This window comes from Nanorana parkeri, unplaced genomic scaffold, assembly GCF_000935625.1.
Source record: "Nanorana parkeri isolate BGI_ZX_2015 unplaced genomic scaffold, ASM93562v1 scaffold56, whole genome shotgun sequence".
Taxonomy (NCBI): domain Eukaryota; kingdom Metazoa; phylum Chordata; class Amphibia; order Anura; family Dicroglossidae; genus Nanorana; species Nanorana parkeri.
Genome location: NW_017306324.1, coordinates 335182 through 353586, shown reverse-complemented (window position 1 = coordinate 353586; position 18405 = coordinate 335182). Strand labels below are relative to the sequence as shown.

The 18405-nt window shown below is 44.5% G+C and overlaps 1 protein-coding gene across 3 annotated transcripts in view; it reads left to right on the top strand.

The window, feature by feature from the left end:
- Nucleotides 1–17676, top strand: part of PRKAR2A (protein kinase cAMP-dependent type II regulatory subunit alpha) — a 66896-nt gene extending 49220 nt beyond the window's left edge. For 2 of the 3 annotated variants that reach the window (XM_018576131.1, XM_018576129.1), the window contains 7 exons: nucleotides 1838–1944; nucleotides 9169–9322; nucleotides 11395–11496; nucleotides 12639–12713; nucleotides 12806–12871; nucleotides 14191–14329; nucleotides 17292–17676. In XM_018576131.1, the coding sequence (XP_018431633.1) occupies nucleotides 1838–1944; nucleotides 9169–9322; nucleotides 11395–11496; nucleotides 12639–12713; nucleotides 12806–12871; nucleotides 14191–14329; nucleotides 17292–17425 (777 nt within the window). In that variant the 3' untranslated portion in view covers nucleotides 17426–17676. The remainder of the gene's footprint in view (nucleotides 1–1837; nucleotides 1945–9168; nucleotides 9323–11394; nucleotides 11497–12638; nucleotides 12714–12805; nucleotides 12872–14190; nucleotides 14330–17291) is intronic. The other variant, XM_018576130.1, reaches the window with a different exon arrangement.
- The last annotated feature ends 729 nt before the right edge of the window (nucleotides 17677–18405 follow it).

Genomic DNA, 18405 nt, shown 5'->3' with positions numbered 1-18405 from the left:
GGTATCTGGTGACACTCGAGGGGATTTCTGCCATGAGCAGCAGCTACCAGTATAAGGGACATAAGTACCTCATTGGTGGCGAGTTGTGTCTCCTGGGCTGCAAATAAAAAAAAAAGGTAATTAAACTTCAGCTTTAAAGGTGTGAGACTTAGATTAACCTACATTAAAGGGACACGGTCACCTGCTTAATCAAGGAAAGTGACTGTGCATCATGAAATCGGCTGCCACTCGGGCCTATGCCTAGTGCCCTGTGCGGGAGGCCACCTACTTCCCCATACCAGGAAGCCTTGCTCTGTTAGAGTCTCCCGATTGCTGCTTCCCAGTCTCCGTTACTCTATCTCTCTGTTCTTGGCTGATGAATGGGGTTGTGGGGAAGGCAAAGAAAAGTTGAGTGTTCTGTTGGGGTGGGGGGTGGGGAATTAAAGTGGACCTGTTGCGTTGCCTTTCATGTACAAAGCACAGGTTTGAGTCGGGAGTTGTACGAGGATCAACGTTCAGCCAGCGGCTAAAAGAAGCTTATTGAAGAATGCTTGCTGTGCCCTTTAATGTGATTACTTTATGGGAAGTAGGTTCTGTGCAGAAACATCTTTCCCCACCACCAGATCTTTGTCCACATAGTGGCTGTACTTTTATAGCTATGTTGATATCTTTGGATCAGTGATTATATTTTGTATGTTATTCTGGTGAACTGTTTGTTTTTTAAAGTGACACTAAACTCAGACGTTAAATCTAAAAATTACATTCAGGTACCTGAACTATTAACAACAAATGTATCTTATTTGTGTATCACTCGGCTGTAGATCCTCAAATCATCTCTGAATTGGTGCTGAAACTGTCCTTCCTTCTGGAGGGTGACTACTTGTGTTCCCCATGGACCCTGTGTGTGTTGTAAAGTAGTCACCGCTCCAAGCTCGCTCCTGTGATGGTCTGCAATCTCAATGCAAATTAGTAGGGATGCACCGTTAGTGGTTCTTCAGTATCAAGTAAGAGTACTGATATTTACATTTACCGATACCTGCACTTCCGCTAGCATGGAGCCGGCTTCCTGTGCTCCAGGAAATGCCCAGGACGCTGGCTTCATGCTGATTGGCCAGGAAGCCAGCTTCCCAGCCAATCGGCACTGTGCTGGCCAAACAGAATGGAGCCGCCTTCCCCGCCAATCAGGAAGCCGAAAGACGTGTCATTACCTGCTGCCCAGCGTCCTGATTGGCCAGGAAGCCTGCTTCATGTTACCTTGCAGCACTGCCGATCAGAGGAAATCTCCCTCACCGGAAGTTCTGGTATCGGGGGTAAGTATTGGACTATTTGGACGAGTACTCGCCCAAATACACGTTATTGTCACCCATACTAGTGGTGAATCCCTACAAATTAGTAAACTAAACGCGAGATTGTAGTCAATCCCGGGAGCGAGCTAGGAGCGGTGACTACTTTACATACACACAAGGACCATGGGGAACAAAAGTAGCCCCCCTCTAGAAGGAAGGACCGTGTCAGCACCAGTTCGGAGATGATTGGAGGCAGGCAGGGACCCAGCATGCCCCACTCACTGCAGGCTGCCTGCAGAAAGCTAAAGGAGGGGTGGAGACGAGACCAGTCACCCTGCACAAGAGAGCAGCCATGACCGGTCTGAATTACTGGAAGTTCTTGGACAGTGGCAAAGTACACGTTGTCATGTTGAATTACTGTACAGATTACTGCACAAAGAACTCGTTAAGTAAAAGTACACGGGGCTCTTATACATTTATTTAGTCTGGATTTCAACTTGAGGAAATGATGTTTATGAATGCATGCAACATGGTTCACAAAGTCTGACACTGCTGCTGCTATTTTATTTTAGGAACAGCTCTCTCAGGTTCTTGATGCAATGTTTGAACGGAGAGTACAACCTCAGGAACACGTCATTGACCAGGGCGATGACGGGGATAACTTCTATGTTGTTGAACGGTAAATATCATTTGTGACATTCTCGCTGCTTTGCCTTTTTATTTTAGAATGTGAGCAAATTGCTTTATGGCTGCCATTATTTTTGCTGCTTATTAAACAGTTAAATGAATGTGGAGTGAGATGTATTTTTTTCCCCAGATAAGGTGCAAAAAGAGAAGCCGTGCAGAGACCGTGTTACATTGTTTTTATGCAGATTGGCTTAGATCATAGCTTGATATGTAAATTTCCCTGCTTATCAACAGACGTAGCACTGCAAGAACAGAAGTACCTTGTGAGCAGTTCTTATGTGTGTGTTCAATATGGAGCAAATTTTTGCAAAACTGTCACTCAGCTGGATGGGATCACAGACATAGGGGTCCCAAACATGCACAAGACCTGGAAATGCCTTGCTGAATGTGGTGTTTCCAGAAATTGGGGCGCTTATTAGAGTGGCCATGTATGGTAGATCAATCGTGTTCAATTGTTAAAGATCTCCGGGCAAATTTTTATTAACCCTTGCTCTGCTCATTTTTGCCTAGTGTAAAAAAAATATTTACCCGATCCCCGGAGCCGGCGGCAGCACTACCTCCAGCCTCTTTCCTCCCCTACTGCAGCGATGGTATGATCCTCGGTGTTCTCACGTCCTGTACACTGTATTGGACGTGATGATTCAAGGATTCCTAGACTGCTGCAACGGAGGGGGAGAGACGCTCCAGGGATCAGTCTAAGAGCCGGTCGGCTGTGAGGACTAGGTGAGTATAAAGGCAAAAACAAGCGGTTAACCCTTGCAGTGCAAGAGATAAAATTTCTGCCTGGATTCTTAAGGAAATCCTGCAATGGTTGTGAACTCCAACTGGTTATAGATATAATTCACTTTATTAAAAGATCATTAAAAGATCATTTTTGATAGAACTATTTACTAGTTTGAACTATTATCAACCCAGGTTTTGATTTTATTAAAGAATACCAGTGCAGTTAAACGTTTTGTATTATTATTATTATTATTATTATTATTGCTTTGACTCCTCCTATTCAGTCACTCCCTGTGGGCATAGAATAAGATTGCAGTGTGCATGCATAGAACCCATTGATGATTTTGAATGTTGTCTGGCTGGTGCCGTGGAGACTGTGCAGCCAAGATCTTGATAAAGCCAGGATAGATTAGTAGAAGATTTCGGGTTAGGTCTGACAGGGCGGTGGCCAAAGCAACCCGATAGGTCCTCTTTTCCCAGATCGTCACTGTCCTTGGTGCACAAGCCTTCTCAAAATCTCTATTGGGATCAACTCCTCCTGTGCATGCATGCCACAATGTCTATGCATGAAACCCATTGGTATTTCAGAACCGTGTCTGGCTGGTGCTGAGGAGGCCATGCTGCCATGAGGGTAATGTAAGACGTGCCAGGCAGGGGAGGGAGGTTTCTGGCTGGGTGGTGGCCAATGCAACCCAATAAGTGTTAACTGCACTAAAAAGAACAGTTGCACATCAAATGTCTACATACCATAGCCAAATCTGGTTTGCTTCCTGCAGCCCCCCCTATATATAGGCAGGTTGATGGATATCGGGAAAAGCCCTATGATCATTACCCATCATGGAAATGATTTTCTAATTAAATTTGAGGGCTCGATGTAACTTGTGTGCTTCTGCAGAGAACTCTCTGTTCTGTTCTGATCTTATCTAAACATGGCTGGCAGAAATCTCCCTTTATGTGGCATTTGGGTCTGTGCAACAGAACTGCATGTTTTCATCCCAACAAATGCGGGAGGCATGGGGGAGCTCGGCTATGAGGAAAGATTAGCTGACCTGAAATTGTTCTCTCTGGAGGAGAGACGATCAAAGGGGGACATGATCACTATGTATAAATACATAAATGGTCCATATAAAGAGTTTGGTGCCAAATTATTCACATTAAGGTCACTGCAAAGGACAAGAGGGCACTCTGCATCTGGAGGAAAAGAGGTTTAACCTTTGCATACGGAAAGGATTCTTCACATTCAGAGATGTGAAAATGTGGAATAGACTCCCCCAGGAGCTAGTTCTAGCTAGCTCGGTTAATTGTTTAAAAAAACATCTGGATGTATTCTTGAATGCACAGACTATTACTGGATATTGAGTTATTATAAGTATATTAGGCATCAGAGATTGTTGATCCCGGGAATATCCGATTGCCTTTTGGGATCAGGAAGGAATTTTTTCCCCCCCCTGTTGGAGCAAATTGAGCCATGCTTTATAGTGTTTTTTTTTGCCTTCCTCTGGATGAAGGGGGTAGCTGTGGGCATAGCATTCGGTTTAGGCTTTTCTTTTTTTTAAAATCTCTATAGGTTGAACTCGCTGGACGTGTCTTTTTTTCAGCCTAACTATGGAACTAGCTTTGACATTCATGGCGCTGAGCTGCTTTGCTGGAGGTTCACTCTCTGCAGCAAACGTTCTTGCAGATTGTGTCTGATTATATTGTATTGTGGTGTTTCCAGTAGGAAAACTAGTAATTTTAAGGCTTTGTGCAGCTGGGATTTAATGATCATCTGCTCTGTGGAAACCCACCCCTCTGCTGCGGGGATGTGCAGGAAGCGCTCGGCTACCTCCTCTATGTTTAAGCTTAGATATTTCTTCAGGTTCTTATGTGTCTGTAGATGTGTCCGGACGTATGCAAGATGAGCAAATATTTAGCATAACATTGCTTTTTTTCCTTTTTTGTCCTGACTGTTGATAAATGAATGCTCAATATTCTGAACACAGCATGCCACATAAACTAAGATTTCTGGTGTTGAGGAATGCAAATTGTCTTATGTTGCATCTAATTTTTGCTTATTGCTTGTCATATAAACTATTCTGTTGTATAGCAGGGGTCTCCAAGTACCGGCCCGTGGGCCAACTCCGGCCCGCGAGCCGGTACTATGTGGCCGGCAGCCAGCTGGCAAGTCAGGCACACGGTCACGGACCGCGTGCCTGACTTGCAGGAGCAGCTACGAGGTCTGCATCTCTGTCGGTGCAGAGCTGCTCCTGTCAGCTCCGGCCGGAGCTCTGACTGTATTGAGCTCCGACCGAAGAATGATTAGTAAGGTCTGCACTAGACCTTGCTAATCACCACTAGATCACCAGGGAATGATGTGCCTCCTGCCTGTAAAGATGCATGCAGGTGAGGGGGCTTGGAAGGTAAGGAGGGAGGGGAGAACTTTATTAATGTGTGCTTGGGGCTTGAGAGGGAGGGGGTGAAGTTTAATGTGTGCTGGGGGGGAGATGGTGATTGATCCTAACTGCATGTAATCCTTTCACATATTATTACACGCGGTGTGCATTTGTTTACATGCAGCAGCTGTCACCTGATCAATAACTTGAATGGGTGACAGTTGCCGCTTGTAACATGTGCAGACATTAACACTGGTAACGTATATAGTAGCGGCCCCAAGGGATTAAAAAGTGTCCAGTGGCCCCCGAGTAGATTGAGTTTGAGACCCATGTCCCACATCAAATAAAAGAGCCCCCTCACCTGCTTGCCGTTATGCAGTGAGTAGGCACGAATCTGATCCCTCGTGATTAAGTCAGGTACGGACCGGGATCGCGTACCTGACTATGAGAGCAGCTGCTCCTTGCTGTGCTGTCCCTGGCTCCGTTACTTTTCGGCCGGAGCTCTGCAGTTCTGAGCTCCGTTCTCTGCAGTACTAATCCATCCTTGCGAACGGGGCTCAGAACTGTCAGAGCTCCGGTGATCGATCGAAAGTAACGGAGCCAGGGACAGCACAGCAAGGAGCAGCTGCTCTCATAGTCAGGTACGCGATCCGTGACCGCGTGCCTGACTGAATTTCCACTCGCCCTCTCTTTATTTCCACTCGCCAAATGCAAGCTGGCGAGTGGAAATTTTGAGCCCTGGTGTATAGCATAGTAGAATATGTACAGTACATGCCACAATTCCCTGCACTACTGCACACCTCTGTTGTGCCAAATATTGACCATCTCATTTTCTGAACATTTATTTGGCGCAGATTGTAAGACGACTTGTGCAAACCGTTGTAAAAAAAACCCCCTCAAAACAATTGGTACATTAATCACCTTTTTAAACGCTTCAAATTAAGCTGTTATTAGGCGCATCCAACAATAGTTTATCTGGCCCATTGCCTAGCTTGGTTTTGCCTTGTTACATTTAACAAATAGATGTGGATGTTACAAAGTAATTTTGTGCTCGGATGCCTGAAAGCATGCGGATTTAAAACCTGTCCCTTCATACAGCAGGACTAAAAGGTATACGTTGTTTCACAGCATTTTACAACATTCCACATGTTTGTATCATGAACTGTGCAATCAATGGACATACCCATAGGCAGTGTTGGTGCATGCTTGTATCGGGAGGTTCCTGGAAGGACAGGTGCTGCGTGTGATTGCGTGCAGCAGCCTGTTCTTCCCTATGGGAGGACGCCGCTGTACGCTGTCATATGCACACACGAACTGCACATCCGTGCGGGTCCGGGTGTCCGCACTCGGACGCAGACAGGATCCATCCTATCTGCGTCCGAGTACAGACAACGGGACCCATACGCATGTGCAGTTCGTGTGTGCATATGACAGCGTACGACCGCACCCTCCCATAGGGAAGAACAGGCTGCTACGCACAGCACCTGTCCCTCCCGTGAACGGCCCTTTATGGGCATGCACGCCCCGAGTTAGCGCAGTGCGAATGAGGCCTTAAAGAAGAACTCCACAAAATGTTAAATAAAAGCTCTGCAGGAGGTACATTCTGTAATCTACACCTAGGTGTGAACCCAGCCTAAGGGTGAATTCACAATAGATGCGTTAGGGCTGTGCTGGCCATTTTTTGTTTTTCCAGTGTTGAGATAAAATAACGAAAACCAGTTTTTGCTGCAAAATTCAGCTTCAATCCAGATTCCCCTGCAGTGTTTACCTGCTGTTAGATGTCCTCAGTCTCATGGCCAGCATCATTCAGCCCACATCCTCTGAGCACAACTCATCCTGGACCCACCCCCAGCCTGTGACTGGACAGTGAAAGGAGAAGTAGCACTGTGATGAGCTTATCTGTCACTGCTTTCTCTTCCTATCAGCATGCTTTGTCTGTAAATTAACTGGCTGCTTTTTACTATTACTTCCCCTCACACTCCAGCCCTGCTGTGTATTACAGGGAATGCAATAGGCTGATACCAGGAATCTTCAGATACTTTTAGTGTTTGCATTTAGAAACATACATTTACTGATGTGTTACTGATTTACAGAGGTGCATTCATTTGTGTTTTATATCTGCTTGAAGATCAGCTTTAGGTCTTCTGTGCTGGCTAATCAGTCGGTGCCTTTTGGAATGCTGACAGACCCCACTTGGGAGTACCCTCAGTGTCTCTGCTTCAAAGCTTAACTCCAGCCAACTGTGACAACAGGACAGGAAGTGAAGGGAGCGGTCATCAATGAGTCCGGAAGGATCCGAAGTTCTGACCCTTCCCTATTCACTAAACATTTTGTGTCTCCTTTGGAGGGATTTCCCATCACTCTAACAGGAAGTGGGGAATTCTCGATGGGTACACAGACCGTGATAGAAATCTTGACAGAGGCTCTAAACTGATCAATCAAAGCGCTTTGGCTAGAGTTTGAGTTTTTAACCTGTTACACTGCTGGTATGGTTCCTCTGGGTTGTAAACAAAGACGCTCCAGTAAGCGTCCATGTATTTAAGTCTTTGCATTAGTGTTCTCTGATGTGTAATGGGAGATCAGTTGGTGTGTCTTAAAGCGGACCTTTACCCCTTTCAGTCACATCAGCATGCAGCACCACTACTAGGGCTGCAACCAACTAATCAATAATATTGTCAACTATTTTCATCAACGATTAGTTGGTTGGATCCCCTAGTTCTCTCCTCCACACTGGGAGGAGGGCACAGCATGCAGTGGGCGGGTGCAATAGCCAATTGCAGTTTGAAATGGCCAATAGCAGGCTGGCTATTCACTACCTGCTGTATTTACTTTCAGCTGCCGTCTGCGGAATCTTACCACTGGCAGCAGTCATTCCCGGGCTGAAGCTATTTAAGCGCCGTGTGCTTACAATACAATTTATTTATTAAAAAAAGTTATGAAAGGTGTGAAAGTCCTTTTCAGTTTCAGCCTGACAAATACTGGCAGACCCCACTTGGGACTACCCTCGGTGTCTCAGCTTCAAAGCTTAACTCCAGCCAACTGTGACAACTAATCAATAATATTAGTTGTCAACTATTTTCATCATCGATTAGTTGGTTGGATTCCCTAGCTCTCTCCCCCAAGCCAGCCCGCTATTGCAGTTTTAAATGGCCAATAGCAGGCTGGCTACTCACTACCTGCCGCGGGAGGTGTGTTGCAGTGCCATTCATTTCAGTGTGCACCCCAAACACGCCTCCCACCCACAGTGTGATCGCCAGCACTGAAACTCAAGGTACCGCAATACCGTGCGATTGCAAAAAATTGTGCATGCAGTTTTATTCTGAAGTAAACTTTGTAACACGGCATTTGTATTTTATTTTAAGGATGGTATTTATTTTTTCGCTTAATCAAAAAACAATAATTGGCCAACTAATCGATTATGAAAATAGTTGCAGCCCTACATCTTACATTTAGGAGTTAAACAAACATATTTTTCTTACACTTATTGCTTTCCACTTCCTGGTCCTCTTGGGCATTAGTGATGCAGTCTGTGCCCAAACATTGCATCCTGGGAAGGTTACATCAGCAGAGCATTGCTGGGAAATCTCATCTGTAATCTCACGAGATCTCAGGGAAAGACATTTTCCTCCCCTAAGATGATGTACATGGTCACATGTGCCAGAATTCCAGGAAGTAAAGGGAGATGGATGAATCTGCCCTTAGTCAACTGTGAGAGGAAAAGAGAAATAAGGAATGCAAGGAATAAAAAGCCAACAATCATCTAGAAGTATCTGTATATTGCCGTTCATAATCATTTATAAAGGTGTTGTCATTTTAAAGATGAGGGTGAAGTTCCCCTTTAAGAATACATACTGAGCCCCCACCTTCTGACTGCCATGTATAGCAATGTTAGAGCAAAATGTCATTTCATTTCCCTTGTAACCATCTTAGGAAATTAAACGTTTGATTTGAGTCGTATCTCTGTGTGGTACTTCTGGTCTAGCAGCCAGAACAAGTATTTCTTGGGGGGGGTTCTTTCATAATGAAAGAACCTGTTGTGCTTATGTGTCTCAGCATTCACGTGCACATATATTTTTCAAATGTCACCAGTAAACAGCCGCCTGTTTTTAATTTTCTTTCAGAGGGCTGTATGACATTTTCGTAGCTCGAGACGGACAGTCCCGCTGCGTGGGCGCATACGATAATCACGGCAGTTTTGGCGAACTGGCCTTGATGTACAACACTCCAAGGGCTGCGACCATCGCGGCCACAACAGAAGGCGCACTTTGGGGGCTGGTAAGTAGATTAATGATCGCAAATTGTACATAATGCAGTTAAAGCGCTGAAGGATGTTTTTTAATGCAATACGCCATCCAAACCAGCTTTGAAGTATTCTCTGGGCAAAATATTAAAAAGTCCTTTTAGTTTGCTTTGAAATGTCTTAAAGGGACCCTATCATTCACCTAACACGTCTAAAGACGCCCGCTCAGATCTAGAGAGCTCCCGGGCGGCCGTTTATTACGCCGGCCGGCAGGTACTTACCAGAAATCTCTTAATGTGGAATTGTCAGAGCAGGGGTAGGCTACCTCTGCACTCCAGCTGTGGAAAAACTCCAACTCCTATCATGCCTCTGTGAGTCATGTCTGTGGCTGTCGGTCTTGCAGTGACTCATGGAATTTGTAGTTTCACCGTAGCTGGAGGGCTGAGGTTGCCTACCCCTGAGGTAAAGCTACTTAGGTGGAAGGAAGATCAGTTTGGGTTTGTATCTTCTAGTAGTCTGAAGAGTAAAGAGGAGGCAGGGTATGTGCAGGATTCACAGCTGTGCAATGTCAGACTTCCAGATCCATGGATGAGGAGCTACCGCAGCAAACAAGTCAGCCAGGAGTGAATGGGTTAAGAGAAAGTTCTGTCCAATGGCCTCCTTTACAGAGTGGTGTGTGCGATACGTTTTATATACAAAGCTGCTTTCATCATCGTGCCAGTGACGGGATAACTTCCTGTTTAATAATTGGTTCTGTCCTGTACAGAAGATGAATGTAAGGGATTAGCAAATAAACAATAGTTCACTTCCTGATTATGTTTCCTTATATTCCAGTGCGGATTGTAACCAATTTCCTGTTTGCATTGAGTTCTGCTTCTCTAACATAAGCTAAAACCCTCATTTGTCTCGGTGGTTTCTCGTGTTACTCCAGCGTGTTCATTGCAATGTGTCTGAGTTTTGTTGGCTTTATTGCCCCATCCTACTGCTTTTATTTTTAATTTTGTCATTAAATGTATTATTTTTCATCATGGTTTCATTTTATTTCATTTTACTATATTTCATTATTTTATTACTATTTTATTAACAACAATTTTAACAGGTGACGCTGAACTCATGAGGATTGACACACTACAATTACATTTTTTCTGAATTTCGGTTGAAACTCGGAGTATAGGAATATAGAAAACGCCACATATCGGAAAAACACATTACACCTTACTCTTAAAGGAGAACTGTGAGGTGAGTGAAAAATCACTTAACCTCATAGTTCGAGCCGACCTGTGACAATGAAACTGTTGCACGGCGGCTCAATAGATCGGGAATTGAGCGAATACATACCGTCGGTCGCTCACATCTCGATCCTGTCCTTGCAGAGAGCTGTGACTGTCGCTCACGGCTCACTGCAGGGATTCCCCGCTCCGATCCTCCAGCGCTGACTGGAGCAACGAACGGGGGAGGGGGTGGGTACAGCTGGCTCTGCCTCTAGATAGGCAGAGCCAACTGTCAATCACGCAGCTGAGTGGATTTCCACAGTAATGTCGGGATCGATCCCAGCTGCGGCGGTCTCAGTATCAGTGATATTTATATTTCCTCAAACCCGTTACCAACTTAACAAATGTAACTTTTTTTGTGGCTGAACTTGAATTTAAAATTTTATAGCATGCTCTGTCACCGTATGAGTTTCGATTGTAGTTCTAACCGACGCAGAGTCCAATGTTGTGAGGCCGGTCTAGTATTGGTAGTCATTAGTACTTTATGGTACAGCAGCACCACCTAGCTGTTGGCCTGGAATTTGCATTTTGTTACTTTTTAAGTAGAACGGAAACCATAACTTGTATCGTTTTGGATAAAGGAAGCTTTTTTTTTTTTTTTTCTTTTTATGTTCTGTGTCCCATTTGGCGAGATTTCCCTCAGCTTCCAATATTGCCAGAAGATGGCCTGGTTTGTCCTATAATAAAAAGTGTATGTATATACATATACACACTTACAAATAAAAAAATAAACGTGCTTAGTGTCAAATACTATTCTGTATTAAAATGGGCTTTTTTTTGTAATATGTTCACAAACAGTTGAATTCTTCCAAATGAATGATTTTGCTATTTTTCAGGATCGGGTTACCTTCAGAAGAATAATTCTGAAAAACAATGCCAAAAAAAGAAAGATGTTTGAAGCCTTTGTAGAATGTGTTCCTGTTCTGAAGTCATTAGAGGTAAGGCTCTCAACTGCTTGGACATGCAAGATGTATTTCAAGTCAAATTGTACTTTTCATGTTGAATCGGCTCAATCCATTCACTTTGCCTGAGAATAATAGGTGGTCAAAGTTTGTAAAGCGGCCACAGCAGAAATGCCCATTTGCCACAGGTTGCTCTGTGTCAGCAGTGGTCTCTCTGCAGCAGTCCAACCTGCCCCTTGCTAAGCCAGACCTATAGTTCCCCGACCAGTAAGGCCTCATTCACACACAACGCAAGAGCAAAATTGTATATGCGTGCACTATTTGCAATCCCACAATGCATCATTCATAATAGAAATGTTAATGAACTGTACGTGCATACGTGCGTAAATATGCTGCCCGGACGCATCTCGGTTCCATTCTGTTTTTGCGCCTTTTTACGCTACGCAAATATATGGCTCCATACGCAGCTTTGTGTATGGAGCCATTTATTTGCATATGGTACTATATACACACCCATATACGCGCGTATATGCCGGGCAGTGTGAAATGAGGCCTAAAGCTTACACTCGCTGCTGACTGGCACTGTGGAAGGAGTCGAGTACAAACTGCTGTTGAGAAAAGTCTCAGCTGAAAGTAGAGGTCCAGCATTTCAGTCTGCCCGCACTCCATGAAGCACCCCCAGCAGTTTAAAAAAAAAAAAAAGAGACCCTCTACATGCTTTTTTTTTCTTTTCTGCAGTCTTCTAGCCAGTCTGGAGGTGTCTCAGTGGCTTACTCTGGTCTTTGGTGGCAGGCATTCTTCTAGAACCGAATGGAACTTGCATAATGACCTGTACATGCTGCTCAGTCCTGAGTTACATGCTACCGTTACATACAGTAGCATGTAAAGTAGGAATAGCCAAACTTCGACCCTCCAAATGTAGTGAAACTACAAATCCTATTAGGCATTGCACGACTGACAGACGCGACTCCCAGAGGCAGATACATGATGGGAGTTGTAGTTTCACCACAGCTGGAGGGCTGAAGTTTTACTACAAGTGTAAAAGAGAAGCCGAGCACACAGGAAATGTTTCACACCATCTTAGGTCTATCAAGTCATAGATCAATTATTGTGTATTTTATGGTAAATGTTGACCGTTAACTGTTTTTTTTTTTTTTTTTTTTTTCTTTCTATGATAGGTTTCTGAACGTATGAAATTAGTTGATGTATTAGGTGAAAGAATTTATAAGGATGGAGACCGCATCATTGGACAGGTAAGACAGGATTCACTTCACATTCACTGCTAATAGACACAAGGGTAAACAGATGCGTTTTTATTAAAGCTGCATTTCTGTCACTCCTCCAGGGCGATAAGGCAGACTGTTTTTACATCGTTGAATCAGGAGAGGTGAAAATTATGATGAAAAGCAAGGTAAGCGCTTTCCAGATGTGGAGAACTCCGAAAAGTCCCTGTAGGGTTTTTGCAGCATTTCTTCAGTTTTACATCATTCCCTCCACATTCCCCTTCCTGAACTATGCCGTGTGCCTTTTTTCTTCTACTTTTTAAGTGCATAAAACCAGTGCTGCATAGGAAACAATGCCCATAGCAAGAATGTGAATGTAACAGTTGCCCGCATTGCAGCTCATGCCCAAAAATTTAGTACATAGTCCATTAGTCCTTCCCCAAGCAATTTTTAAGAAGTTAAAGGAGAACTATGAGGTGAGTGAAAAATCACCCAACCTCCTAGTTCGAGCCGACGTGTGACAATGAAACTGTCACAGGTCGGCTCAATAGATCGGGAAGTGAGCGAATGCGCACCGTCGCTCGCTCACTCCTCGATCATCTCCCTGCAGAGAGCCGTGAATGTCAGTCACAGCTCCCTGCATGGATTCCGCCCCCTCCCCTCTCTGATACTCCAGCGCTGACTGGAGGAATGGACCGGGGAGGGGGCGGGTACAGCTGGCTCTGACTCTAGATAGGCAGAGCCAGCTGTCACACAGCTGGGAGGATCTCGACAGACAGCTGCAGCTCGTGATATACTGAGCTTTGGGTCACAGGAGGACGCTAGTATATGTCCTCCTGTGACCTTTAAGAGAACTATGGGGAAAAACACTTACCCCATAGTTCTCTTTTTAACGTCCATTATTCTGTCTTGTATATGGAACAACCCTGGATCCCATTTGAGCTACGGAATACTTCAGAACCCTTCTACTAGGGCAGGCCCGCTCTTCCTATTCCCCTAAACTTATTACTATGTGGGCCAGTTATGGCTATGTGGCCCAATCGTCTCGTCCTTTACTGCCAAAGCTGACTGTCGCTGGCCTGTCCCTTTCATTCATTGGATTTCAGTTCTTTCAATCATGGAGGCTCAGCATCGCATGTGGGTGTTGTCTTTGGTGGTCTGCATGCAAGTGCAGTCTGCCTAGGAATGCTCCTTCTCCATACTGACATCCCCCTCCCTCAAGGTGTTTTGCAAAACTCCTCCCAAGTGCCAGCCCACTGCTGGCATCAAGGCTGAGGCCCCATCAGTGGAGTGCTATGTAGAACCCCCTGCCGGCCCCCCACCAGTCAAACCTAGAGAAGCACAGAGACCCAGTGATGCATCACTGTGGTCCAGAAGAAAGTATGTAATGATTACAGGTGTCCATTAAAATTTAACATGTTGATGAGGGAGAAGGAAGAAACCAGGGAATGCAAAAATATGGAGATTAAACTTCATATTTTAATGATTTATTTCTCTTCTGCTGCAGACAAAAACTGGTCAAGAAGGTAACCAGGAAGTGGAGCTGACACGGTGTAAGAGAGGTCAATACTTTGGTGAACTCGCTCTTGTTACCAACAAGCCCAGGGCAGCTTCTGCATACGCGGTGGACAATGTCAAGTGTTTAGGTAATAATCTTTCATCTCAACAGCTGAATTTGAATTTGTTGACAAATGTTAGTGGATTGGATGCTGAAAGCAACTTGGTCGCTAAAACAAAACAAAAAATGCTCTAAAATAAAGCTGCCCCTGCAATGGGCAGCAAAGTGGTGTATTGGTTAGCGCTTCTGCCTTGCAGCTCCTAGGGTCCTAGTTTGAATCCCGGCCAGATCACTATCTGCAAGGCGTCTGCATGTTCTCCCTGTGCTTGTGTGGGTCTCCTCCGAGGACTCCAGTTTCCTCCCACCCTCGGTAGGTTAATTGGCTCCTGTCTAAATTGGCCTTCATACATGTGTGTGAGATGAGGACCTTGGATTGTAAGCTCCTTGAGGGCAGGGACTGATGTGATTGTGCCACTATGTAAAGTGCTGCGTAAATTGTCGGCGCTCTATAAATACGTGTAATAAAAAATAAAAAGAAGAACTTGGATACTTCTGCTGGCTGAATGCTGCTGCAATAAAGAAAAATCTGTCTTAAGTATCTTCAGACAGTAACAGTTCGAAAATCTAGTTATCTTGCACCCTCCCCGCTGTGTGTTGTGGTTCATCACAGTGGCTTGAAAGTCATAACAGGACACAGTAGTGACGTGGGGGCTGCAAAATTGAACCGCTGAGCATAGTGGGGACCAGGAAATGGGCATCCTCGGAAGGGTTAGTTTATGAAGATTTATCAGCCAGCAGTTTTTCTTTACTGCACCCAAAATCTTCAGGCATCAGAAGTGGTGAGTCGAATACCTCTTCTATTGCAGGGCACCACCTTTAAGGATTTTTCCAGCCCTGACTGGGTCAATTTAATGAACGTCTCCTTTATTAAATCTGCTTCTGGCAATTTTCCTCTGGTAGCTGCAATTTAATCTTCCCATAGTAAGGTGTTCCTGTGACTATCTGACTTTGAGATTGTATCACAGGAGGCACAAGCAACCAGAGCATCAGCTTCTTAGCTGGTCACCTTTTGTGAGGTCTTGCCACATAGGTCTTGTCTTTAGATACTTGGTTGCTTCCAGCCTTGTGGTAAGAGTTTGGTGAAGGCTCTTCTGTTCCAGGGTGACTGTTCCCCTGTGCACAAAGCCAGCTTCTTTAAAGACATGGTTTGGTGTGGAGGAACTTGAGTGTCCTGCACAGAGCCCTGAGCTCAACCTTACTGAACACCTTTGGAATTACTTACAATGCCCATTGCAAGGTCTTCTCTTGCAACATCAGGACCCAACCGTACACATATATGCCCTTCACTTAAAGCACATGTGTCAAACTCAAGGCCCAGGGGCCAAATCCGGCCCACCAGGCCATTTCATGTGGCCCTCGCACCTCTCCTGTAGCTTTAAAGCCAGTGATGATCGAATGCAGATGCAATTATGATAGAGTAGATACATTTATATAGTCTTACAGATACAACCGGCCCTTTGAGGGCAACCGTAATGTTGATGCAGCCCACTATTAAATTGAGTTTGACACCCCTGACTTAAAGGGTTATTAAACCCTCACATTTTTGCATATATATATATGGCTAGCAAGCAGTAGATATATGCAAAAAACGGGTTTAAACTTACCAGTGTCTTCGCCACGCGCTCCCGTCCGAACATCTGAACATTTCTCATGGGCCACAAGGGATCTTGGGGCGGGCGCAGTCCAGATGTTCGGCCAGGAGACGAGGAGAGACACAAGGTGAGTCTGTGGAGCAGCATGCACCCACACAGACTTCGTGGGACATCACAGAAGAGGACAGAGGAGTCGGCGCTGGATCAGAGACCCGCACCAGTGCGGGAGGGACAGCTAAAAATGACAGTAAGGAAGATGATCAGATTTAAGAGACATCATTTAAGGTATTCTGAGCCTGATGAAGGGATACTGCTGAGACCCCGAAAGCGCTTCTATTGGATGGCGATTTGTCAAAGGACTTTTTGCTTCAAAACCTTTGGTGTGCTGGTGACAATCCTTTCTAGATCATTTGAGGTAAGTCCTTACCCTAACATTGGGGGGAGGGAAAAAAAAATAATCCTTTAACCAGTTGCTGTCCGCCTGTTGAAAAAAAAACCGGACGGCACTGCTGCATTAGCGGGTTGCCGTCTCCAGACAGCATTTTTTTTTCTGCTCGTGCGCCCCTATAGGGGGATTGTTATCCCCCTATATAATAGCAATAACAATAAGTGTGAAAAAGTGAAAAAAATGATATATAAATAAAAAAGAATAAGTCGCATATAAAAAAAGTAAAAAAAACACCAAAATGTTTAAGTCCCCCACCCCCACGTTTACGCACATATAAAAGTGAATGCGTGTCCGGTGCACCAGTGTGCGAAAACAACAATTGCGCTACACACGTTAAATATCGCCGCAAATGCCGCAGTGAGAGCAATCATTTTAGGGCCATCAATCACTGATAACACTAAACTGATGAGCGGTAAAAGCTTTAAAAAGCGTCGCCTATGGCCAATTTTGGGTATTATAGTTTTTTGAGGTTTCGCGCACGCAATTTTAAGGCTTGACATGTTTGGTGTCTTACCCGACATGACCCCGTCTTTTATATTTTACCAAAAAATTGGGTAATAAATGTTTTATCATTTAATATAGGGGAAACAGTTATTTTTATTTTATTTATTTCGGTAATTTTTCCTTAATATAGTAAAAAATAAAAACCGCAGTGGTGATTAAATACCACCAAAAGAAAGCTCTATCTGTCCCTAAAAAATGGTATAAAATTAATTTCAGTACAGCGTTGCATGACGGAATAAATGTCAGTCAAAGTACAAGAGCGCTGAATACTGAAAAATGGCCGGGACAGGAAGGGGGGTTTAACACCCCGGCCTTCAAGTGGTTAATGTCACTTTACACCCCCATACTTTAAGCCATATAAATGTATCTGTGCAGTACTATAAGATTGTAGTTTTCACTGTTGTTCGAATGGCCATTAAGTTTTTTCTTTTTTCCTTTGTTGTTAGTTATGGATGTGCAAGCCTTTGAACGATTGCTGGGCCCCTGCATGGACATTATGAAGAGGAACATCACACATTATGAGGAGCAGTTGGTGTCGTTGTTTGGTTCCAGCATGGACCTTCGAGATCCAGGAAAATAGGCACCGTGTTACCTTAGTGCCTTCTTTGTTCAAGACACAGACACAAGCCTCCTGTCAACTCGCCACACACAAGGGACAGAACACAGTGGAACAGTTATCGCTGCTGTCTTGGGCATTTTTTTTTTTCCTTTTTTATTTTTTATTTTAAATATTTTTTGTTTAGGAAACAGAATTCAGCACTAGAGCCGGGGGTAGAAGTCTAGTTTGTGCCATTAATTTGCTGCTGAGATCCATTTATTAGACCACCTTAAATGAGAAAAATGTGCCTTTTTAGTTTCACTCTAGTCAGCTTACTTTTTCGGTTCAGAATGTCATATCGGGTGTCACTTGCTTGACAGTGTCTTACCTAAAGAAAACTAGGGAATGCCTTGATAGGATTGACATCCATTGCTGAAAGTATAAGCAGCTTGAGTACAGCCGGTTGCTGAGAAACTAGAAGCATCTCCAAAAGGTGCCCAGGCCAGGTGCATGATGGGACGTGGCGTTCCCCCGCAGCTGGAGAGCTTGCAAGTGGCTAAAACCTATTTTGAAAGGAAAATGAAGTTTCTTTACTCCTCTTGTTAAAGTGTTTACCAGTTTTGTTTCCTCTAAATGTCACCAATGAGCCACTTTTTTCACTTTTTTTTTTTTTTTGCTTTCTTAGAATTATTGTACTGTAGCTTCTGTTACGACAACAATGTGCAATGGCTTAAAGGATAAGTGCGCTTTAAAATAAACGGCATCTATGATTCTTCTTTCCCCCTTCCCCTAACCTAACCCACCCTTCCCCTCCACAGATATATACTTATGACGGCTGTGGTTCACCTGTTTACAATGGTACATATCTCCACTGTCCTGGCTGTACCCGCGCATCACAACCTCATAGACTTCTATGGTACGGTCTCCAATTGTCTTTGCCTGTGGGACACAGACCCATAGAGGTCTGTGGGGCTGCAGTGTGCAGGTGTGGCCAGGACAGCGGAGACTTCCAGCGCTGGATG